This window comes from Bombina bombina, unplaced genomic scaffold (genome assembly GCF_027579735.1).
Source record: "Bombina bombina isolate aBomBom1 unplaced genomic scaffold, aBomBom1.pri scaffold_1374, whole genome shotgun sequence".
NCBI lineage: Eukaryota > Metazoa > Chordata > Amphibia > Anura > Bombinatoridae > Bombina > Bombina bombina.
In genome coordinates, this window is record NW_026512760.1 from 2,057 (window position 1) to 28,228 (window position 26,172).

Genomic DNA, 26,172 nt, shown 5'->3' on the forward strand with positions numbered 1-26,172 from the left:
TTCGTCAAATTTTGGCTTTTCTTCAGGAGGACCTGGAGATGGGTTTTTCAGTCAGTACTTTGAAGGGTCAGATTTCTGCTCTGTCTATTCTTCTGCATAAACGTCTGGCAGTTCTGCCAGATGTTCAGTCTTTTGTTCAGGCCTTGGTCAGAATCAGGCATGTGTTTAAATCTGTTGCTCCTCCTTGGTGTCTTAACCTTGTTCTTAGAGTTTTGCAGCAGGCTCTGTTTGAGCCGATGCATTCTGTTAGTATTAAATTACTATCTTAAAAGGTTTTGTTTCTTCTTGCTATTTCTTCTGCTCGCTGAGTTTCCGAACTTTCGGCTCTGCTGTGTGTTTCTGCTTACCTTATTTTTCATGCTGATAAGGCGGTCCTTTGTACTAAGCTGGGGTTTCTCCCTAAGTGTCGGATCGCAATATTAATCAGGAAATTGTTGTTCCTTCTTTTTGTCCTAAACCTTCTTCCCAGAAGGAACGTCTTTTGCATAACTTGGATGTTGTGCATGCTCTTAAATTTTACCTTCAAGCAACTAAAGATTTTCAGCAGACTTCTGCCCTGTTTTTTGCTTTCTCTGTTAAACGTAGGGGTCAGAAGGCCACTCTTTCTCTTTGGTTGAGAAGTGTTATCCATTTAGTTTGAGACAGCCGGGCAGCAGCCTCCTGAGAGAATTACATATTTCAGTGGAGCTGTTTCATCTTCATGGGCTTTCAAAAATGAAGCTTCTGTGGAGCAAATCTTTAAGTGGCCACTTGGTCCTCTATTCATACTTTTTCCAAATTCTACAAATTTGATACTTTTGCCTTCAGTTTAGGTCTGCCTGTTTTGTTCTCATTCCCTATTCATTCTGTGTCCTCTAGCTTGGGTATTGGTTCCCACTAGTAATTAGAATGTTTTGTGGACTCTCCATGCCATAGGAAAGAAAACAAAATTCATGCTTACCTGATAAATTTATTTCTGAGCATGGAGAGTCCACAACCCGTCCTTATTCAAATTAAGACGGCAGTTTTTTTTATCTAGTCCTCAGGCACTTCTATACCCATGTGTTATCTTATTTTTCTGTTTTCCTTCGGCCGAATGAATGGGAGTTATGGGTAAGGGAAGTGATACTTAACAGCTCTGCTGGGGTGCTCTTTGCTGCCTCCTGCTGGCCAGGAGTGAATATCCCACTAGTAATTAGAATATTTTGTGGACTCTCCATGCCCGGAAAGAAAGAAATTTATCAGGTAAGCATACATTTTGTTTTTTAATTGCATCGGTTTGCATTTCTGTTTATTATTTTTTTAATTTCCTTTTTAGTGCACTGCTGGTGCTGCTTCAAGACAGTCTGCTGGCTACAACCAGCTCCCCCAAGTTCTCAGAGCTTGTTATGAAGGTAATACTGTAACTTTTATAACACTTGAGAAAATGTCAGTCTTGATGCATTGATTATTCACTTTTAAAAGCCATCCCCTGTTGGGCTAATTTGAAAGTCCTAAGAAAAAGTGCATTGAATTGCTACTATTCATATATTTGTGTGAAGACATGTCCTTGTAGTGTGCACATTGGGAGAAAAGTAATTTTGATCAATTTCAACAGATTACACAATCACGTGTGAATATGGATGTGTTTCTATATATGGCTTTGTTTCCCTCAAACTTTTAAACCTTATTTACTTGGCCACTGATGGTACAATAATTGACAAGTTAGTATTCCTGTAATGTAGTGCTTAGCTTTAATGAGAGTCTGTACTGGATAATTGTCTGGTACTCCCCTGCTTATGTCCTTCTGATTTAGAAGAGGGCAACTGGAGGCTGCATATAAGTTCCCCTATGGCCAACAATAGAGCAGTAGAGTATCACATTCTTTACAAACTGGAAGACACTTAACCGCTGAAAATGTTGCTATACTTTGATAAACCTCATGCGTCTATATCTGTATATAGAGGTATATTAACCCCAGCTCTTTTAATGTTTTCCTTGTGCTCTTTTATTGCAATTTGTCTGCATCCTTCTTGGATCATTGTGTGATGCTAAGTTTCTGCTTCTTGAATCCCTCACACCTTGTTGTTCACCAGTGTTTAATTTGAGACACTGCTAAATTGTCCTTTATCTTATGTCAACTTCTCAGTGCCTCTGGAGAATGATTCGTCTCCTCCCAGAATCAATAAATAACATCAATGTAGATCGGATTCTGCTGGATATCCACAATTTCATGAGGGTATTGCCCAAAGAAAAGTTGAAGCAGCACAAGAGTGAGCTTCCCATGAGAACACTGAAGACCTTGCTGCACACACTCTGCAAGCTGAAAGGGCCTATGGTAAATGCATTTTTAATTGGTTAGACTTTCTACCAAGTAAACAAAAAGTTCTTTCTCCCTTGTTCACTAGACAAAACTGGGTCACATAGGTCTAAGTCTAGGAAGAATTGACCCTTATAACCAGTGATTGTTGGGTTTAAATGTACAGTTTACCTTGCACACTATTTTGTGAATAAGCACCATGTTGCAAAACAGGTAAAAGGGTATTCTAGTCAAAAAATTGTGTTCTCAGATTCATTACAGCATGTCATTTTAAGACTAGTGACTCTCTAACGAAGAAGTTCTGCTGACTTGTGCACTGACAGTATAGCTGAGTCATGCAACTAGCACTGCTGATTGGATTAGTTGCAGTTTCCGCTCATGACCGGCACTACTCTGCCGTGCAGTACTTCTAGATATAGATTTAGATTAATGTTGCATAACAATCTTTACACGTACAATACACTACAGCCTTGCAACTGTACACAAATTGGTCTGTAACGGTAAGAAATCTTTTTTGCAACCATTGTTTTATCTCTTCCAGATCATGGATCACTTGGGCATGATTGAGAATAAGAATGAGTCTGATCTAGAGGCTCATCTACTGCGTGTCATGAAGCACTCCTTGGACAGCCCTGGATCTAAATCGGACAAGGAGACAGAGAAAGGAGCTTCACGCATTGTAAGTTTCCAAACTTGGGGGCGGAGGGGGGGAAATGCATAGCTTTACCAGACTTTACATTTGAGTTAACGTGGACTATTTGTTCAGATGCTTTGCACCCTATTATTTGATTTACATTGCCAATTTTCACACATATATCAAATATATTTTTCTCAAAGACCGTGAACTTATTTTTTTTATTTTTTATAGGAAGAAAAGGTTTCCAAAGCAAATGTGAGTGACTTCTTGGCAGAGATTTTCAAAAAGATCGGCTCTAAAGAGAATACAAAAGAGGTGTGTATTGAAATGGAACAATATATATATATATATATATATATATATATATATATATATATATATATATATATATATATATATATATATATATATATATATATATATATATATATATATATATACGTCTGAGGAAGGGGATACTCTGTCTCCGAAACATTACAATAAATTTTTGGTTTTTGGAAAGACCAGTGAGTGCAAGTTTTTGTTACCGGTATCTACTATTTACTAGCACCCTGGCAGCTAAATTTGGAAGTGAGAGTGCTCATCTATGGGATTATATATATATATATATATATATATATATATATATATATATATATATATATATATATATAGTAATACTAAAAGATCAGTAGTTGTGTGGTGCTAGGAAAAGTATTAGGGTCACAAGATTGTTTCTTTTTTATGACACAATGAGTCCACGGATCATCTTAATTACTAATGGGATATTCACCTCCTGGTCAGAAGGAGGCCGCAAAGAGCACCACAGCAGAGCTATTACATAGCTCCTCCCTTCCCTCTCACCCCAGTCATTCTCTTTGCCTACGTTAGTGATAGGAAGTGGTAAAGTGAGGTGTTAGAATAGATTCTTCAATCAAGAGTTTATTATTTTTAAAGTAGTGCAAGATTGTGCTGCTTTGTCCTAGGGTGTAGCCATAGTCCATATCAGTCTCTTCAGTAGAGCTTTGGTGGCTTTAGAGCAATGGGAACTTGTGGGACATAATTTTCACTGCGCCTCTCATATTATGATGCTGCCCTATCTTCTATAGCCTGAGGTGGATTTGCTCAGACTTTTATTTCCCCACAGGTCGATGTGAGGGATAGGACCTCTTATGCCTTTGCTGTCAGGCCGATGTAAGGTAAGTTCTGCTTTTTTATTCTGGGGCCAAAGATGAAAAGTGGTCACTTGTATTTACACAGTAGAGAACATGTAAGCCTCATTCAACAAAGGGGCTCTTTATGTTGGGACAACAAGCCCTCCTAGTCTGAAAGGAGAGTAATTTGACAGCCATAACCGCTCTGGTGGTTATTTCTCTCAACGGCTTAAATAAGCAAATAAGCCGATCGGGAGATGAATGTACAGTAATGCCCACGATGGGCGGGTATATCAGGTTTGCATGCTTTTCTGTAACTGCGTAGTACTCAGAGACACGTCTACCGTTGCAGAAATGGCTGAATAGCGTGTCACAAGAACAGCATGGTTTTTTATATATTATTAAACAAGCGATTCTAGTCCCATTTGTTAATGTTATTTTGTCGCTGAGGTCCGGATCGTTCCTGCTCCACAAGAGGGGATAGTGACTTCTGGTTGGCGGTCAGGTAGGCGCCTCAGCAGGGTTGCTGAGGTGTGAGACTGTTGATGGAAATTAATTGGCTTTATTTTTCTATGCGACATAGCAGGGTAAAAAAGTTACCTGTTTAAATTTAAAGGCACAGTAACATTTTTTCTGTACAAAGTTTTTTATTCATTTTGAGTTATTAATTTTTACATAGTGAACAGCATGGACCAAGAAGCCTTGCAAGATGTCACTTGCTCTTTATGTTTGGATGTTAATGTGGAACCACCTGTCCCTTTCTGTCCCTCATGTATTGAGAGTACTTTAGCTTATAGGGAAAATATTTTTTCTGAGCAAAACATTTCAAAAGCGGATGTTGTCCAAGAGTCTAATGACGAGGGTCAAGGTATGCCGCAACTTTCTCCCAAAGTATCCTAAATTTTACCGCCCACACAAGCAGTGCCCTGCAGTTCTGCTCTAGCGCCCGCTGGAGTTACCTTAAAAGACATAGCTTCTCTCATGTCTTCTTCAATTTCTGATGCATTGTCTGCTTTTTCAATGTTACAGGGAAAACGTAAGAGGAAAGCCAGACATTCCGTAAGCGAGGTTTCTGATGCAATTGTTGCAATTTTGGAGGTGCCCTCCCAAGGACCCAAAGAGGAGGGTACTGCTGTAGCATCTGAAGGTGAAATCTCAGATTCAGAAAGTTTATTGCCGTTGACGGACACAGAGGTTGTAATCTTTAGGTTTAAACTAGAACACCTCCGTCTGTTGCTTAGGGAGGTTTTGGTTACTTTGGACGACGGTAGTGGTTGTCCCTAAGAAGTCTAGTAAACTGGACAGATATTTCGAGGTTCCTTCTTACTCAGACTTATTTCCTGTCCCTAAACAAGCTTTGGCGATCGTTACCAAGGACCGGCATTCCCTTTTCTCCCTCTCCTATTTTTAAGAAGATGTTTCTATTAAGGAAGCTTGGCAAACAGTTCCTAAGATGGAGGGGGCAGTTTCCACCTTAGCCAAGAGAACTACTATTCCCATAGAGGATAGTTGTGCCTTCAAAGATCCTATGGATAAGAAGTTAGAGGGTCTTCTCAAAAAGATTTATGTTCACCAGGGTCTGCAATGGCAACCAGCTGCGTGCATTGCTACCGTCACTAGTGCAGCAGCATATTGGTTTGATGCACTGTCTGAGTCTCTCAGGACAGAGACTTCCTTGGATGAGATCCAGGACAGGATAAAGGCTCTGAAACTAGCTAATGCCTTTATTACTGACGATTCCCTTCAAATTATTAAACTGGGAGCTAAGATTTCAGGGTTTCTCTATTCTAGCCCGCAGAGCCTTGTGGTTAAAACCTTGGTCTGCGGATGTTTCCTCTAAGTCTAAGCTTCTGGCTATTCCTTACAAGGGGAAGACCTTGTTTGGATCTGGCCTATCGGAAATTATCAATGATATCACGGGAGGTAAGGGTCATCTTCTCCCTCAAGATTAGATAAGAGAAACAAACAGAAAGGACGACAGAGTAATTTTTGTTCCTTTCAAAATTTCAAAGGAAATTCTTCCTCTTCCTCCTCTAAGCAGGAACAATCCAAACCTGCATGGAAACCTAACCAGTCTTGGACTAAGGGAAAGCATTCCAAGAAGCCTGCTATTGAATGTAAGACAGCATGAAGGGCATGCCCCTGATCCGGGATTGGATCTTGTAGGGGGCAGACTTTCCTTCTTCACTCAGGTTTGGGTTCAGGATGTTCAGGATCCCTGGGCAATAGAAATTGTGTCCCAGGGATACAAACTAGAGTTCAAAAATTTCCTCCCAGAGGCAGGTTTCTATTTTCAAGATTATCTGCAAACCAGACAAAGAGAGAGGCGTTCTTACACTCTGTAAGAGACCTCTCCGCCCTGGGAGTAATTGTCCCAGTTCCAGTTCTGGAACAGGGTCAGGGTTTTTATTCCAATCTGTTCGTGGTTCCCAAAAAGGAGGGAACCTTCAGACCAATTTTAGACCTCAAGAGTCTAAACAAATTTCTCAGGGTTTCGTCCTTCAAGATGGAAACTATTCGTTCCATTCTTCCCTTGATCCAGGAGGGTCAATTTATGACAACAGTGGATTTAAAGGACGCGTATCTACATGTTCCTATTCACAGGGATCATCACAAGTTCCTAAGGTTTGCCTTCCAGGACAAACACTTCCAGTTCGTGGCTCTTCCTTTCGGTCTGGCCACTGCTCCCAGAATTTTCACAAAGGTTCTGGGGTCTCTGTTGGCGGTGCTTCGATCACGGGGCATTGGGGTGGCGCCTTATATGGATGACATTCTAGTCCAGGCGCCATCTTTTCAACAAGCAAGATCCCACACCGACATGGTGTTATCTTTCCTGAGAACTCATGGGTGGAAGGTAAATTTGGAAAAGAGTTCCCTAGTTCCAGACACAAGGGTCACCTTCTTGGGAACCATAATAGACTCCCTGTCTATGAAGATTTTTCTGACAGAAGTCAGGAAATCAAAGATTATCGATACTTGTCTAGTCCTTCAGTCCACTCCTCGGCCGTCAGTGGCTCAGTGCATTGAGTTAATCGGGCTGATGGTGGCGGCAATGGACATCATCCCGTTTGCTCGGTTCCACCTCAGACCTCTGCAGTTAAACATGCTCGGGCAATGGAACGGAGATTATGCAGACTTGTCTCCTCATAGTCTGTTCTTCCTATAAACATTCTAGAACTGATAGCGATTTTCAATGCCCGCCTGGCCCCAGTTAGCTTTACTCCATAACTTCAGTAGCTTATATCAATCATCAGGGAGGAACGAGAAGTTCCTTAGCGATGACAGAGGTATCCAAAATAATCCAGTGGGCGGAAGTCCACTCTTGTTGTCTATCGACAATCCACATCCCAGGGGTGGACAACTGGGAGGCGGATTTCCTGAGCAGGCAGACCTTTCATCCGGGGGAGTGGGAACTCCATCCGGAAGTGTTCTCCAACCTGATTCTCAAGTGGGGTCAGCCGGAATTGGATCTCATGGCATCTCGACAGAATGCCAAGCTCCCTAGATGCAGGTCGAGGTCCAGGGACCCCCAGGCGGAACTGATTGATGCTCTGGCGGTTCCTTGGAACTTCACTCTAGCATACCTATTTCCTCCATTTGCTCTTCTCCCTCGGGTAATTGCTTGAATCAAACAGGAAAGGGCCTCAGTGATCCTTATAGCACCTACCTGGCCTCGCAGGATTTGGTATGCAGATCTGGTGGAGATGGCATCTCTCCCTCCTTGGGGGCTTCCGTTGAGGAAGGACCTTCTGATTCAGGGGCCCTTTCTTCACCCAAATCTAGTTTCTCTGAAGCTGACTGCTTGGAGATTGAACGCTTAATTTTGTCTAAGCAGAGGTTTTCTGACTCGGTCATAGAGACCATGATTCAGGCTTGTAAGCCTGTAACTAGAAGAATTTACCATAAGATTTGGCGTAAATATCTCTATTGGTGTGAATCCAAGGGCTACTTATGGAGTAGAGTTATGATTCCTAGAATTTTGTCTTTTCTCCAAGAAGGTTTGGAGAAGGGTTTGTCGACGAGTTCCCTAAAGGGTCAAATCTCGGCCTTATCTATTTTGTTACACAAACGTCTGGCGGATGTCCCAGATGTACAATCTTTTTGTCAGGCCTTGGTCAGGATCAGGCCTGTGTTCAAACCAGTTACTCCTCCATGGAGTCTTAATTTAGTTCTCAAAGTTCTTCAAGGGGCTCCGTTTGAGCCTATGCATTCCTTTAGATATTAAGTTGTTATCTTGGAAAGTTTTATTTCTTATTGCTATTTCTTCTGCTTGTAGAGTGTCAGAGCTCTCGGCATTGCAGTACGAGTCTCCTTACCTTATTTTCCATTCAGATAAGGTAATTTTACGTAGTAAATTAGGATTTCTTCCTAAGGTTGTTTCTGATCGGAACATTAATCAGGAGATTGTTGTTCCTTCTTTGTGTCCTAATCCTTCTTCTCAGAAAGAACGACTTCTGCACAATTTGGACGTGGTCCGTGCTTTAAAGTTTTACCTGCAGGCGACTAAAGACTTTCGTCAGTCTTCTTCTTTGTTTGTGATTTTCTCAGGAAAATGTAAGGGACAGAAAGCTACGGCTACTTCTTTCTTTTTGGCTGAAGAGTATCATACGTTTTGCATATGAGACTGCTGGACAGCAGCCTCCTGAGAGGGTTACGGCTCATTCCACGAGGGCTGTTGCTTCCTCATGGGCATTCAAAAATGAAGCTTCTGTGGAACAGATTTGCAAGGCTGCAACTTGGTCCTCTCTTCACACTTTTTCAAAGTTTTACAAATTTGACACTTGTGCCTCGGCTGATGCCGCTTTTGGGAGAAAGTTTCTTCAAGCAGTAGTGCCTTCCGTTTAGGTTCCCTGTCTTGTCCCTCCCGTATCATCTGTGTACTCTAGCTTGGGTATTGAATCCCATTAGTAATTAAGATGATCCGTGGACTCATCATGTCATAAAAAAGAAAAGAAAAAATGTATGCGTACCTGATAAATGTATTTCTTTTTTGATACGATGAGTCCACAGCCCGCCCTGTTCTTGTAAGACAGGTTATGTGTTATTGTAAACTTCAGACACCTCTGCACCTTGGCTTTTCCTTTCTTTCCTTAACTTCGGTCGAATGACTGGAGTGAGAGGGAAGGGAGGAGCTATTTAACAGCTCTACTGTGGTGCTCTTTGCCGCCTCCTGCTGACCAGGAGGTGAATATTCCATTAGTAATTAAGATGATCCGTGGACTCATCGTGTCAAAAAAGAAATACATTTATCAGGTAAGCATACATTTTCTTTTTTCTTTAATTCGTTATACAAATATTTGTTAAATACATGATGTAACCATATTTGCCTATTCATGGTCTTGCTGAGCTCCTACATAGTGTTTACTTGTTCCTTTGCAGGGTCTGGCTGAGCTATACGAGTACAAGAAAATGTATTCTGATGCAGACATCGAGCCCTTCCTGAAGAACTCCTCACAATTCTTCCAGAGTTATGTGGAGCGTGGCCTCCGCCTCATAGAGATGGAGCGGGAGGGCAAGGCTCGCATTGCTCCATCCACAGGTCAGTGAAACTGAATTCACCAACAAACTGAAGTATCTGATACTCACTTTATTTACTGAGCAAATCAAGTTATTTAATAAGCTAGTATCCCCAACCCCACATAGCTCAGTCAAAGGAACACACACAGATATCAGAGTATCTCCCTTAAAGGGGGACAGTGTACTGTACATTTGTTTCTCCCTTAATGACTTGTGATACCAGCAGCAGAGTATAAAATGTATTCAAAATTGCTCCTTTATATTTATTTTATCACTTTCTGCACACACAAATGCTTCCTTATCTTATTTCTGTGTGTTTACCAAATCCCAATACTTTCAGCCAAATGATCTAAAGGTCTCTGGGCTGGCAAGATTATTAAAGAATGCTCACCAGTACTTCTATTTCCCTGTTAGAATGAGGGTGTCTCGCTAAGGGGCATATACTGTATTTTTGTATGGAAAGTGAACAATAAAATTCATATTTTAAACATGATACAAAACAATTGAACCATTCACACACAAATAAGCAGGGACAAATTGTATTAAGGTGCATCCAAAATTACTAATAACTAAATTGATTATCTAAAACATAAAATTTGTAGGTAAATTACACAGGAATAATTAGTATTAACTATACACAGCCTACACTGGATGTGCAAAAAAACAAGAAATGTGTACTTAATGTGTAATTGTATTTGGGCGTTCCATGGGCATATATGAAATTTGTCTCTCTAAACCCAGCATAATTCTGTGAATATTTTTGCACTACAGATCTGTTTTTTTCTCTCCAACTAAAAGGTGGCAAACTTTTCTGAAAACACTGAAAATACTTATAACCCGAATGGAAAAACATGTGCATACAAAAATATATTCGATTGTAAGACGCTATACGCAGGAAGTGCTCACTGCTAACTTCACTCCAGTGTCCCTTTCCAGCGTGCTCCATTATTTTCAGTAGAAGACATGAAGCCACTTGCAGGGACTAGCCCTTTTTTACAATAATTCCACCAGGGCAGCCACTGCGAGGGTCAGTGAGAAAAGCCACATCTGAAACTGCGAGGTTTAGAGAATTGGGCCCTTAGAGAGAACAATTGCAAATTAACATTTTTAGTATGTATCTCTCCTACCTCCTATTGGGAGTGTAATTTATTCTGCTGATTTTGTTTACACAGGTTTTCTTTAGCCTATAAACTATAGAAACTTTCAGTAAAGGAAGGGATATCACAGGGAAAATAAACTATTTCAAATGCTGATATAAAGTTAAATGAGCTATTTGTAAGCAATTTAATACATTCCAGGAGGTAAAATGGATCATTGGGAACAAATTTAAGGGGAGAACATTTTTGGATAAGCTGTCCCTTTAATTGTTGCCATTTAGGGCTAGCTGTAAAGAATGTTGACTGCTCCAAGCAATGTGTGTAGTTTAGGCAGTTTGCAACATACTTAAAGGGACACTGAACCCATATTTTTTTCTTTTGTGATTCAGATAGAGCATGCAATTTTAAGCAACTTTCTAATTTACTCCTATTATCACATTTTCTTCATTCTCTTGGTATATTTATTTGAAAAGCAAGAATGTAAGTTTAGATGCCGGCCCATTTTTGGTGGACAACCTGGGTTGTCCTTTCTGATTGGAAAGCACCAATAAACAAGTGCGGTCCATGGTCTGAACCAAAAATTTGCTGGCTCGTTAGCATAGATGCCTTATTTTTCAAATAAAGATAGCAAGAGAATGAAGAAAAATGGATAATAGAAGTAAATTAGAAAGTTGCTTAAAATTGCATGTTCTATTTGAATCATTAAAGAACAAATTTGGGTTCAGTGTCCCTTTAAGAATATTGATTTACAACTTTTCTTTTGAGAATGGACAAAATACATAATCCAATGTTTTTGGGGATTTTTTTGTGTTTTAATGTCCCTTTAAACATATTTAGATATTCATCTTATCTGGTCTGTTCACATTTTGTTACAGTGGGGGTAGATTATATGTAGTATACTTTCTATTAAGCCTGTACCCTGAACCTTCTGATCTATTCACTGTATGTGAACTTGCATTGTAATTATTGCCTCCTTTGTACGCAACAGGAATATCTCTCCATGCGACAGAGATTACTGCTCCCCCAACAGTGACAAATGCTCCTCCCCCAGTTACCAACACAAATGGAGAGGAAGTAGGCCCTTCTGTGTATATGGAGCGGCTAAAAATTTTGCGCCAAAGATGCGGGCTGGATAATGCCAAGGTAAGGAGTGTCTGAGAGCCTTATCCAGACTACATCTGATTTGCTTATCTTTAAATAGGTTAAATCATGGCTTGTTTAATCGCTAGAGCCAAGGACTAGCTACTTCTACAATTTTACACCAGGCAACTACATTTCTTTCATGTAATTGGCAAGAGTCCATGAGCTAGTGACATATGGGATATACAATCCTACCAGGAGGGGCAAAGTTTCCCAAACCTCAAAATGCCTATAAATACACCCCTCACCACACCCACAATTCAGTTTTACAAACTCTGCCTCCTATGGAGGTGGTGATGTAAGTTTGTGCTAAGATTTCTACGTTGATATGCGTGTTTTCTCTCAGAGTACAGTGAATGTCAGAGGGATGTGAAGGGAGTATCACCTATTGAATGCAATGGTTTTCCTCACTGGGATCTATTTCATAGGTTCTCTATTATCAGTCGTAGAGATTCATCTCCTACCTCCCTTTTCAGATAGACAATATACTCTCATATTCCATTACCTCTACTGATAACCGTTTCAGTACTGGTTTGGCTATCTGCTATATGTGGATGGGTGTCTTCAGGTAAGTATGTTTTCATTACTTAAGACACTCTCAGCTATGGTTTGGCACTTTATGTATTTTAAATATATGTATTGTACTTATATTTGAATTTGTGTGCTACCTTCATTCTCTACATATTTGTACTTATATTTGCCATGATTCAGGTTTCAGTATATTTCCTTTTGCAGACTGTCAGTTTCATATTTGGGAAATGCTTTTTTTTAGAAATGTATTTCTTACCTGGGGTGTAGTCTTTTTTCAATTGACTGTCATTTTTCAAATTTGCGGGCAGAATTAGGCTCGTGAGGGCGCAAAACGCTAAAGTTTATTGCGTCATTTTTGACGCAATATTTTTTTGGTGCGAAGTTACGTTCTTTGACGCAAATTAGTCATTTCCGGCGTCTTAGTTGACGCCGGGTCCTTTCACAAGGTTGCGTCATCTATGACGTGAGTGTGTCATTTCCGGACGTTTTTGGCGCCAAAAAATATTTTTCTGTTTGTTGTGCATCATACTTAGCGCCAAATATTTTAATTATTTTAGACCCCATTCCTATTTGCCTCTTGACTTTTTTTCTATGTCAGAGGGCTATTCTGTTTGCATTTTTTCCCATTCCTGAAACTGCCATATAAGAAAATTGATAATTTTGCTTTATATGTTGTTTTTTTCTCTTACATTTGCAAGATGTCTCAATCTGATCCTGTCTCAGAATTCACTGTTGGATCCCTGCTGCCTGATAACAGTTCTACCAAAGCTAAGTGCATTTGTTGTAAACTTCTGGAGATTATACCTCCAGCTGTGGTTTGTAATAGTTGTCATGATAAACTTTTACATGCAGAAAATGTATCCATCAGTAGTAGTTCATTACCTGTTGCTGTTCCCTCAACATCTAATGCACAAGATATACCTGTAAATTTAAAAGAATTTATTTCTGATTCTATACAGAAGGCTTTGTCTGCCATTTCGCCTTCTAATAAACGTAAAAGGTCTTTCTTTCATATAATTAGCAAGAGTCCATGAGCTAGTGACGTATGGGATATACATTCCTACCAGGAGGGGCAAAGTTTCCCAAACCTCAAAATGCCTATAAATACACCCCTCACCACACCCACAATTCAGTTTTACAAACTTTGCCTCCGATGGAGGTGGTGAAGTAAGTTTGTGCTAGATTCTACGTTGATATGCGCTCCGCAGCAAGTTGGAGCCCGGTTTTCCTCTCAGCGTGCAGTGAATGTCAGAGGGATGTGAGGAGAGTATTGCCTATTTGAATGCAGTGATCTCCTTCTACGGGGTCTATTTCATAGGTTCTCTGTTATCGGTCGTAGAGATTCATCTCTTACCTCCCTTTTCAGATCGACGATATACTCTTATATATACCATTACCTCTGCTGATTCTCGTTTCAGTACTGGTTTGGCTTTCTACAAACATGTAGATGAGTGTCCTGGGGTAAGTAAATCTTATTTTCTGTGACACTCTAAGCTATGGTTGGGCACTTTGTTTATAAAGTTCTAAATATATGTATTCAAACATTTATTTGCCTTGACTCAGAATGTTCAACTTTCCTTATTTTTCAGACAGTCAGTTTCATATTTGGGATAATGCATTTGAATTAATCATTTTTTCTTACCTTCAAAAATTTGACTCTTTTTTTCCCTGTGGGCTGTTAGGCTCGCGGGGGCTGAAAATGCTTCATTTTATTGCGTCATTCTTGGCGCTGACTTTTTTGGCGCAAAAATTCTTTTCCGTTTCCAGGGTCATACGTGTCGCCGGAAGTTGCGTCATTTTTTGACGTTATTTTGCGCCAAAAATGTCGGCGTTCCGGATGTGGCGTCATTTTTGGCGCCAAAAGCATTTAGGCGCCAAATAATGTGGGTGTCTTATTTGGCGCTAAAAAATATTGGCGTCGCTTTTGTCTCCACATTATTTAAGTCTCATTTTTCATTGCTTCTGGTTGCTAGAAGCTTGTTCTTTGGCATTTTTTCCCATTCCTGAAACTGTCATTTAAGGAATTTGATCAATTTTGCTTTATATGTTGTTTTTTTCTCTTACATATTGCAAGATGTCTCACGTTGCATCTGAGTCAGAAGATACTACAGGAAAATCGCTGTCTAGTGCTGGATCTACCAAAGCTAAGTGTATCTGCTGTAAACTTTTGGTAGCTATTCCTCCGGCTGTTGTTTGTATTAATTGTCATGACAAACTTGTTAATGCAAATAATATTTCCTTTAGTAAAGTACCATTGTCTGTTGCAGTTCCTTCAACATCTAAGGTGCAGAATGTTCCTGATAACATAAGAGATTTTGTTTCTGAATCCATCAAGAAGGCTATGTCTGTTATTTCTCCTTCTAGTAAACGTAAAAAATCTTTTAAAACTTCTCTCCCTACAGATGAATTTTTAAATGAACATCATCATTCTGATTCTGATGACTCTTCTGGTTCAGAGGATTCTGTTTCAGAGATTGATGCTGATAAATCTTCATATTTAGTTAAAATGGAATTTATTCGTTCTTTACTTAAAGAAGTATTAATTGCTTTAGAAATAGAGGATTCTGGTCCTCTTGATACTAATTCTAAACGTTTAGATAAGGTATTTAAATCTCCTGTGGTTATTCCAGAAGTTTTTCCTGTTCCTAATGCTATTTCTGCAGTAATTTCCAAAGAATGGGATAAATTGGGTAATTCATTTACTCCTTCGAAACGTTTTAAGCAATTATATCCTGTTCCGTCTGACAGGTTAGAATTTTGGGACAAAATCCCTAAAGTTGATGGGGCTATTTCTACCCTTGCTAAACGTACTACCATTCCTACGTCAGATGGTACTTCGTTTAAAGATCCTTTAGATAGGAAAATTGAATCCTTTCTAAGAAAAGCTTATCTGTGTTCAGGTAATCTTCTTAGACCTGCTATATCATTGGCTGATGTTGCTGCAGCTTCAACTTTTTGGTTGGAAACTTTAGCGCAACAAGTAACAAATCATGATTCTCATGATATTATTATTCTTCTTCAGCATGCTAATAATTTTATCTGTGATGCCATTTTTGATATTATCAGAGTTGATGTCAGGTTTATGTCTCTAGCTATTTTAGCTAGAAGAGCTTTATGGCTTAAGACTTGGAATGCTGATATGGCTTCTAAATCAACTCTACTTTCCATTTCTTTCCAGGGTAACAAATTATTTGGTTCTCAGTTGGATTCTATTATCTCAACTGTTACTGGTGGGAAAGGAACTTTTTTACCACAGGATAAAAAATCTAAAGGTAAAAACAGGGCTAATAATCGTTTTCGTTCCTTTCGTTTCAACAAAGAACAAAAGCCTGATCCTTCATCCTCAGGAGCAGTTTCAGTTTGGAAACCATCTCCAGTCTGGAATAAATCCAAGCCTTCTAGAAAGGCAAAGCCTGCTTCTAAGTCCACATGAAGGTGCGGCCCTCATTCCAGCTCAGCTGGTAGGGGGCAGGTTATGTTTTTTCAAAGAAATTTGGATCAATTCTGTTCACAATCTTTGGATTCAGAACATTGTTTCAGAAGGGTACAGAATTGGTTTCAAGATGAGACCTCCTGCAAAGAGATTTTTTCTTTCCCGTGTCCCAGTAAATCCAGTGAAAGCTCAAGCATTTCTGAATTGTGTTTCAGATCTAGAGTTGGCTGGAGTAATTATGCCAGTTCCAGTTCCGGAACAGGGGATGGGGTTTTATTCAAATCTCTTCATTGTACCAAAGAAGGAGAATTCCTTCAGACCAGTTCTGGATCTAAAAATATTGAATCGTTATGTAAGGATACCAACGTTCAAGATGGTAACTGTAAGGACTATCTTGCCTTTTGTTCAGCAAGGGAATTATATGTCCACAATAGATTTACAGGATGCATATCTGCATATTCCGATTCATCCAGATCATTATCAGTTCCTGAGGTTCTCTTTTCTGGACAAGCATTACCAGTTTGTGGCTCTACCGTTTGGCCTAGCTACAGCTCCAAGAATTCGACTTGTGTTGTTTCTTCAAGATCATGGTTGGAGGATCAATTTACCAAAAAGTTCTTTGATTCCTCAGACAAGGGTAACCTTTCTGGGTTTCCAGATAGATTCAGTGTCCATGACTCTGTCTTTAACAGACAAGAGACGTCTAAAATTGATTGCAGCTTGTCGAAACCTTCAGTAACAATCATTCCCTTTGGTAGCCTTATGCATGGAAATTCTAGGTCTTATGACTGCTGCATCGGACGCGATCCCCTTTGCTCGTTTTCACATGCGACCTCTTCAGCTCTGTATGCTGAATCTATGGTGCAAGGATTACACAAAGATATCTCAATTAATATCTTTAAAACCGATTGTTCGACACTCTCTAACGTGGTGGACAGATCACCATCGTTTAATTCAGGGGGCTTCTTTTGTGCTTCCGACCTGGACTGTAATTTCAACAGATGCAAGTCTCACAGGTTGGGGAGCTGTGTGGGGATCTCTGACGGCACAAGGAGTTTGGGAATCTCAGGAGGTGAGATTACCGATCAATATTTTGGAACTCCGTGCAATTTTCAGAGCTCTTCAGTTTTGGCCTCTTCTGAAGAGAGAATCGTTCATTTGTTTTCAGACAGACAATGTCACAACTGTGGCATACATCAATCATCAAGGAGGGACTCGCAGTCCTCTGGCTATGAAAGAAGTATCTCAAATTTTGGTTTGGGGCGGAATCCAGCTCCTGTCTAATCTCTGCGGTTCATATCCCAGGTATAGACAATTGGGAAGCGGATTATCTCAGTCGCCAAACGTTGCATCCGGGCGAATGGTCTCTTCACCCAGAGGTATTTCTTCAGATTGTTCAAATGTGGGAACTTCCAGAAATAGATCTGATGGCGTCTCATCTAAACAAGAAACTTCCCAGGTATCTGTCCAGATCCCGGGATCCTCAGGCGGAGGCAGTGGATGCATTATCACTTCCTTGGAAGTATCATCCTGCCTATATCTTTCCGCCTCTAGTTCTTCTTCCAAGAGTAATCTCCAAGATTCTGAAGGAATGCTCGTTTGTTCTGCTGGTAGCTCCGGCATGGCCTCACAGGTTTTGGTATGCAGATCTTGTCCGGATGGCCTCTTGCCAACCGCGGGCTCTTCCGTTAAGACCAGACCTTCTGTCTCAAGGTCCTTTTTTCCATCAGGATCTGAAATCCTTAAATTTAAAGGTATGGAGATTGAACGCTTGATTCTTGGTCAAAGAGGTTTCTCTGACTCTGTGATTAATACTTTGTTACAGGCTCGTAAATCTGTATCTAGAGAGATATATTATAGAGTCTGGAAGACTTATATTTCTTGGTGTCTTTCTCATCATTTTTCTTGGCATTCTTTTAGAATACCGAGAATTTTACAGTTTCTTCAGGATGGTTTAGATAAGGGTTTGTCCGCAAGTTCCTTGAAAGGACAAATTTCTGCTCTTTCTGTTCTTTTTCACAGAAAGATTGCTATTCTTCCTGATATTCATTGTTTTGTACAAGCTTTGGTTCGTATAAAACCTGTCATTAAGTCAATTTCTCCTCCTTGGAGTTTGAATTTGGTTCTGGGGGCTCTTCAAGCTCCTCCATTTGAACCTATGCATTCATTGGACATTAAATTACTTTCTTGGAAAGTTTTGTTCCTTTTGGCCATCTCTTCTGCCAGAAGAGTTTCTGAATTATCTGCTCTTTCTTGTGAGTCTCCTTTTCTGATTTTTCATCAGGATAAGGCGGTGTTGCGAACTTCTTTTGAATTTTTTCCTAAAGTTGTGAATTCCAACAACATTAGTAGAGAAATTGTGGTTCCTTCATTATGTCCTAATCCTAAGAATTCTAAGGAGAAATCGTTGCATTCTTTGGATGTTGTTAGAGCTTTGAAATATTATGTTGAAGCTACTAAATCTTTCCGAAAGACTTCTAGTCTATTTGTTATCTTTTCCGGTTCTAGAAAAGGCCAGAAAGCTTCTGCCATTTCTTTGGCATCTTGGTTGAAATCTTTAATTCATCTTGCCTATGTTGAGTCGGGTAAAACTCCGCCTCAGAGGATTACAGCTCATTCTACTAGGTCAGTTTCTACTTCCTGGGCGTTTAGGAATGAAGCTTCGGTTGATCAGATTTGCAAAGCAGCAACTTGGTCCTCTTTGCACAGGCAGCGGTTTCAGTTTGAATCTTCTGCTTATGTTTTTCATTAAACTTTATTTTGGGTGTGGATTATTTTCAGCAGGAATTGGCTGTCTTTATTTTATCCCTCCCTCTCTAGTGACTCTTGTGTGGAAAGATCCACATCTTGGGTAATCATTATCCCATACATCACTAGCTCATGGACTCTTGCTAATTACATGAAAGAAAACATAATTTATGTAAGAACTTACCTGATAAATTCATTTCTTTCATATTAGCAAGAGTCCATGAGGCCCGCCCTTTTTTTTTGTGGTGGTTATGATTTTGTATAAAGCACAATTATTCCAATTCCTTATTTTATATGCTTTCGCACTTTTTTATCACCCCACTTCTTGGCTATTCCTTAAACTGAATTGTGGGTGTGGTGAGGGGTGTATTTATAGGCATTTTGAGGTTTGGGAAACTTTGCCCCTCCTGGTAGGAATGTATATCCCATACGTCACTAGCTCATGGACTCTTGCTAATATGAAAGAAATGAATTTATCAGGTAAGTTCTTACATAAATTATGTTTTTTAAAATTCTTTAGTCTTTAGCAAGTCTTGTTGTGTCAGATGTAAAACTTTATCTTTACACCCTTCATAGGTCCTTTTGGTAGCCCCTCCTTCTGAATTTTTCATCTATTTCCATCAGTTGTTCAGTTTTGAGCTTTGGATCAGTATTGTCCTTATGGTTCTCTTATACTGCGATACTGGCAATGCTTTCTTTAGGCTTGGTGGGTGGCAACTAGTACGTGAAGCACTGAGTTCTTGTCTGTATCCTTTGAGTATAGTGTTGTGCAGATTCCGTTTTTTTAATAGCTAGGCATTTTTTAATTCCATTATTGTTATGGTCAATTAGCTATTTTGCATATAGTTATTATGAAATCTCTCTGCGAATCTCTGTTATCTCTAAACGTTAGTCCTTGAACATTTGCTAAGAATCCTCTTATTGACAATAATGTATGCCAAATTCATACAGCTAACGATATCCTGTATTGGAAACAACAGAGGATCATGTCTCTCTATACATGTAACATATCACTGCGCTATTATGTCTAGCCTGTAAGTCACTGTAAATGGATTACTTGAATATATTCTGTAATAATAGTCCAAGATGTCATGCCTATACTGTAGGTTGTCACTTTACAGACGCTGCTGAATAAGCGTCGGGTTGCTATGGTTACGGAAGTTATGTAACGCAACCTTACTGGGGGAGGAGACACTTCCGGACGCTTTCGGCAGCGCCGCTTCACAGGATTCAATGTTTGTCTGCATATAAGAGGGGTAAGTTTGTACACTTTTGGGTGGTATGTTTTTTGACAAAGGGGGAGACCCCGAAACGTTAAATTTGCAATAAATTATCTTATATAAGACCCAGTGAGTGCCGTTCATCTTTTGATACTATATGACTGTTTAATGTGCACCCTGGGCATTTTGAATTTATTTATTTATGGATACCGGAGTGCTTAACCAAAACTTTGATGCTTGTATATGAAACTGTTTAGCAACCTGGCCACAGGATTTGAACATACATTTCATTGGATACACGGGAGCACATTGGGCTGCACTGCACTGCACTGTTTTTGCACAAAGGATAGGTGTATTTTATTTAAAGCACCAATTCTAGTTTCTTTATGGCTGACAACATGGATGAGGATGTAATGGAGACACTGAGATTAAAGGGGCTGATGAGTTTTTCTTTACTGAGGAGGACGCCTCAAGAATTAGATTAGCTGCTATTCCCCAAAAAGCACTTATACAACAAACAACACAGCTATATGCCAAATTGGCAAAACTGAAGAAAAAAGAACAAGATCTGACCCTACACGGCTCCTTCTTATCAGAATACCATCGGAAAAAATTCATACCAAGGGATTCAGGATAAGAAATACCCCTACAATAGGGAGGAATAATCCTGATTTTGCACTAAATTGGTGCAACATTTTAAATAAATGTTCCTTAGATCTATTACTGCTGGTGATAGAGGAGGTAACAAGATTATTAGACATCAACAAGATGGAAACACAGAAGTTTGAAGAACTACATCTTGAAAAATTATGTGCTGAGGAGGATAAAACTGGATCAGCAAATTAAAAGATGAAGTGGACAAGTATGAATCGGAGCTTAATTGCCTTAAAAAATAAAAAGCTTGAAGACGTTCCAATGATTACAAAAACAAAACAGTCTACAGATGGTTATTGAGTCCTGAAGAAAGGATCCAGTACCGTGCGAATAGACCGTGGAGACAAGGTACAACAAAAGGAAACCTGTTGGTACCGTGGATACATCAGGAAACAGCTCTGATTCAGACAATGTGCACACAACCTCCAATACCCAGGAAGGGAATCGACAAGGAATGGTGACCCTTTCAAAAACGGTGAAGGTCGAGGCGGTGCACCAGGAGGGGGGGTTTCGGCCACCGCCCACCAAGAATGTATCAGAGGGGAAGCAGAACTCAGATCTAATCATCAATCTCAGTGACCACATCCTACTAATGATGAGACTAACGTCCTTAAAGGGACAGTCAACACCAGAATTTTGTTGTTTTAAAAGATAGATAATCCTTTTATTACCCATTCCCCAGTTTTGCACAGCCACCACGGTTATATTAATACACTTTTTACCTCTGTAATTACCTTGTATCTAATCCTCTTCTGACAGCCCCCTGATCACATGACATTTTATTTATTATCTATTGACTTTCATTTTAGCCAATTAGTGCAGTGTCTGCCACAATTCACAGGCATGCTCACAATGTTATCTATATGGCTTACAGGAACTAGCTCTCCCCTGTTGTGAAAAGCAAATACAAAAGCATGTGATTAGAGGCGGACTTCAAGGGCTTAGAAATATCATATGAGTCTTCCTAGGATTAGCTTTCAACTAAGAATACCAAGAGAACAAAGCAAAATGGTGATAAAAGTAAATTGGAAAGTTGTTTAAAATTCCATGCCTATTTGAAACATGAAAGTTTTTTTTGGACTTGACTGCCCCTTTAATAAAGGACTTTCATTCGTACCTTCCACACGGGCGAATGATTTTGACCTATTCGTGGATACACAGAAATTTACAAGAAAACTCAGATTGAAGGAATTCTTTAGAGAAAAAAGTGAATCTCATGAAGATAGAGGTCTCAGAAAACAGGGATCGTTTGATCCCCAGACTGGTATGCCTCAATAAAGACCTTTAAATCGTCTTATGATACAAAAATCAACTGAGATAACATCTGACAACACACCCTATAGGAATAACCTTACAAAAGGTGAAAGAGCAGCCCTTAAATCTATACAAGAGGGACAATACTATAAGTCCTACATGAAGCCGATAAGGGGGGTGCTGTGGTTCTGTTGAATAACAGAGACTATAAAGAGGAAGTGATGCGACAACTTAGAGCTCCCACTACATATAAATGTCTAAAAGGAGATCCTATGGTACAATTTAAGAAACAGGTGGATGAACTGACCAGTGACCTCCTTGCAAGCAATTGCATTGATAAAAACCTAAGAGAATATATGGCACAGACTTTCCTAGAACACCTGTATTGTACATGCTCCCCAAGGTCCATAAAAGCTTGGAGAAACCACCGGACGACCTATAGTCTCTGCAATCAATTCAATTCTACAACCCATAGCAACCTATTTGGATAAGATCCTACAACCCTTGGTACGGAACACTGCATCTTTCCTTCTGGACTCTACAAGTATGATCCAGCTTTTATTGCAACAATCAGAAGTGGACAAAGAATTAATACTAGTGACTCTGGATGTCACATCCTTGTATACGGTGATCCCGCATGAGGAAGGGATAAGGGCGGTGAGAAATCATCTTCACAATTATCCATACATAGGACCCAGTATTGATGCCCTGACTGAGCTCCTTAAAGTTTGTTTGGAATTAAACTACTTTCGTTTCGAAAGGGATTTCTACCTACAAATTGCAGGAACAGCCATGGGGTCCAATGTGGCCCCATGTTATGCGAATTTGTTCATGGCTGAATTAGAAACAAATAGAACAAATCTCTTCACAGACACAAGAATAGTTTTATTCCGATATATAGACGATCTGTTCTTACTGTGGCAAGGATCAGAGATGGGATTGCTACAATGGACAGAGGACCTAAATAAAGTCCACCCTACAGTAAAGTTTAAATTGACGTATGATAAAAACACAGTGGACTTCTTGGACCTGTGGATTTATAAGAAAAATGGCAGAATCTGCACAACACTAACTCAAATGATACAGACAGGAACTTAGTGCTTCACGCTACTAGTTGCCACCCACCAAGCCTAAAGAAAGCATTGCCAGTATTGCAGTATAAGAGAACCATAAGAACAATACTGATTCAAAGCTCAAAACTGAACAACTGATGGAAATGGATGAAAAATTCAGAAGGAGGGGCTACCAAAAGGACCTATTGAAGGAGTGTAAAGATAAAGTTTTACATCTGACACAACAAGACTAAAGAATATAAAAAGAGGAGGAAAGAATGACCTTCATTACTACATTCACCTTGGGAAAGAATGGCTTTGTACAAGAACTAAGAGAGAACTGGTCACTGTTATCATCAGACAAAGATCTACCCTTCCAAAAGATGGATCCTCCAAGAGTGGGCTACCGAAGGGCCCATTCTTTAAGAGATAAATTGATAAAAACAGATCCCAGGAACTGTTACACAAAAGATACTTGGTTGCGGAACAAACCAGGTTGCTTTAGATGTTTGGGTTGCACGACTTGTAATGCTTTGACAACAGGCAACATGTTCAATCACCCTTATAGAACGAAGAAATTCCCTATAAAATATAGAGTAACCTGTACAACCCAATTTTGTCATATATCTTTTGCATTGTATCTGTGGCCTCTTTTACGTCGGGAAGACGTAGATGATCTTAGGACCAGAATGGCAAATCACCGGTCCGTGATCAAAAGGGCCATTGAAAAGGGAGATTATGATCAACCGGTGGCTAGACATTTTGCGCAGGCAAAACATACTATTAAGGATTTGAAATATATTATTATTGATCATATACCACGATTGACACGGGGGGGAGATAGAGCCAAACTGCTGCTCCAATGAGAGGCAAGATGGATCCATACACTGGGCACGATGACACCTCAAGGACTTAACATCAATTTGGACTGGCATTGTTTCCTCTAAATATCCTAAGGTCTATCTGACCAAAAATGGATGCCATCTTAATTATGTTCCTAAATTGTGTCCCTGGACATAATATCCACACTAGTAATGCCTCCACTTTCCTTGATAAGGACCCTCTGTAATAAGGACTCTAAAAATATTTTAGTAATTATGTATATATTCCTTGCCATTTTTTTGCCGATTAATGCCAGTCAACTCTATCTTGCCAATTTTTTCAAAGAATTTTTTCAAAGAATTTTTTCTTGCAAAAAATCTTTTTGCAAAAAAAGTTTTTTGTGACACCTTTTCTGACATATATAATTTTTCCAAAAGAATTTTTTTCCTGAACAATTTTTCTGACAATAATTTTGTCCTGATAACAATTTTTTCCGATAATACTTTTTCTAATAATAATTTTTTCCTGATATCTCTTTTTATCAATTTTGTCTAAAATGTTTTTTAATAGCTTGACAGTTTTTTAATAGCTAGACATTTTTTAATTTCATTATTGTTATGGTCAATTAGCTATTTTGCATATAGTTATTATAAGAAATCTCTTGCAAATCTCTGTTATCTCTAAACGTTAGTCCTTGAACATTTGCTAAGAATCCTCTTATTGACAATAATGTATGCCCAAATTCATACAGCTACGATATCCTGTATTGGAAACAACAGAGGATCATGTCTCTCTATACATGTAACATATCACTGCGCTATTATGTCTAGCCTGTAAGTCAGTGTAAATAGATTACTTGAATATATTCTGTAATAGCAGCCCAAGATGTCATGCCTTATACTGTATGTTGTCACTTTACAGACGCTGCTGAATAAGCGTCGGGTTGCTATGGTTACGGAAGTTACGTAACGCAACCTTACTGGGGGAGGAGACACTTCCGGACGGAGGATTCAATGTTTGTCTGCATATAAGAGGGGTAAGTTTGTACACTTTTGGGTGGTATGTTTTTTGACAAAGGGGGAGACCCCGAAACGTTAAATTTGCAATAAATTATCTTATATAAGACCCAGTGAGTGCCGTTCATCTTTTGATACTATAATATTTATATATATATATATATATATATAGATATAAATTATATACATATATTTATTGTTAATATGTGTATATATACAACACACAACTATATACGTATATAGTCATTTATATTTAAAAATATTCTTCAATCGCTGTGCTACTTACCCCTTCGCTGAGCGAGGTTCTGAGCCTATGGAAGCGCGCTCTTGTGTGCGCAATGTTTCTCACGCTCGCATTGCTGTTAACTTGTAATACCAGTGCATATTAGCGTTAATTAACCCTAACAGTTATTGCCAACCCAATCCTACAAACTGTATTTAACCATTAACCCATACTGTTCTCTAGATTTATTTTTTGCGGTGACTTTGTTAAAAAAGTCAAATGCTTCCGAGTATTTTGATTTTTATAATTTATGCCCCCTTAAAAGAACAACACCAAGTGAGAAACAAAGTAATTGTCTAGCAATCTACTAGACAGCTGATGAACTGCTTTGCTAAGGCATACAGAAATATATATAATAAAACATTAAAGGGATATTGTTCTCCATATTTTTCTTTGCATAAATGTTTTGTAGATGATCCATTTATATAGCCCATCTGGTAGTGATTTTATAACAATGTATAGTTCTACCTATTTTTTAATAACATTGTGCTGATTTTCAGACTCCTAACCAAGCCCCACAGTATCAGGGGCGCGATCCGATATAGATCGCAGTTTCAATCAGCCAATCGGATTGAACTTGAATCTGATTGGCTGATTCAATCAGCCAATCAGATTTTTCTAACTTAATTCCGATTGGCTGATAGAATCCTATCAGCCAATCGGAATTCGGCGGACGCCATCTTGGATGACGTCATTTAAAGGTACCTCATTCGTCATTCAGTCGTCGGCCGGGATGGATGCTCCGCGGCAGCGGAGCCAAGAAAGAAGATTGAAGATGCCGTCGGAAGATGAAGACTTTGCTGCCGCTTGGAGGAAGACGTCGCCGGAGGAAGAATTCTTCTTTGCCGTTTGGAGGAAGACGTCGCCGGAGGAAGAATTCTCTTTGCCGCTTGGAGCAAGACATCGCCCGGATCGGATGAGGAGTTCGGCCCGTGTGGTGAAGACAAGGTAGGGAGATCTTCAGGGGGGTAGTGTTAGGCTTTTTTAAGGGGGGTTAAGTGGGTTTAGAATAGGGGTATGTGGGTGGTGGGTTGTAATGGGGGGGGTATTGTATATGTTTTTAAATGCAAAAGAGCTGAATTCTTTGGGGCATGCCCCACAAAAGGCCTTTTAAGGGCTGGTAAGGTAAAGAGCTTTGAACTTTTTTTAATTTAGAATAGGGCAGGGAATTTTTTTATTTTGGGGGGCTTTATTATTTTATTAGGGGGCTTAGAATAGGTGTAATTAGCTTAAAAATCTTGTAATCTTTTTTTTATTTTTTGTAATTTAGTGTGTTTTTTTTTTTTGTAATTTAGTTTAGTTAATTTAATTGTATTTTTAGATAGATATTTGTAGTTTATTTAATTTCTTGATAGTG

At 39.3% G+C, this 26,172-nt stretch overlaps 1 protein-coding gene across 1 annotated transcript; it reads left to right on the forward strand.

Annotated features, from left to right (window-relative positions):
* Positions 1-1,297: 1,297 nt before the first annotated feature.
* On the forward strand, positions 1,298-22,740 carry LOC128644528 (cytoskeleton-associated protein 5-A-like; the record flags this gene model as incomplete). The annotated part of the gene is made up of 8 exons (XM_053697108.1): positions 1,298-1,373; positions 2,108-2,296; positions 2,820-2,957; positions 3,147-3,230; positions 9,428-9,587; positions 11,651-11,805; positions 19,091-19,220; positions 22,118-22,740. Coding segments are annotated over 8 exons (1,555 nt in total), but the record flags the coding sequence as incomplete, so codon positions are not given.
* Between the last annotated feature and the right edge of the window lie 3,432 nt (positions 22,741-26,172).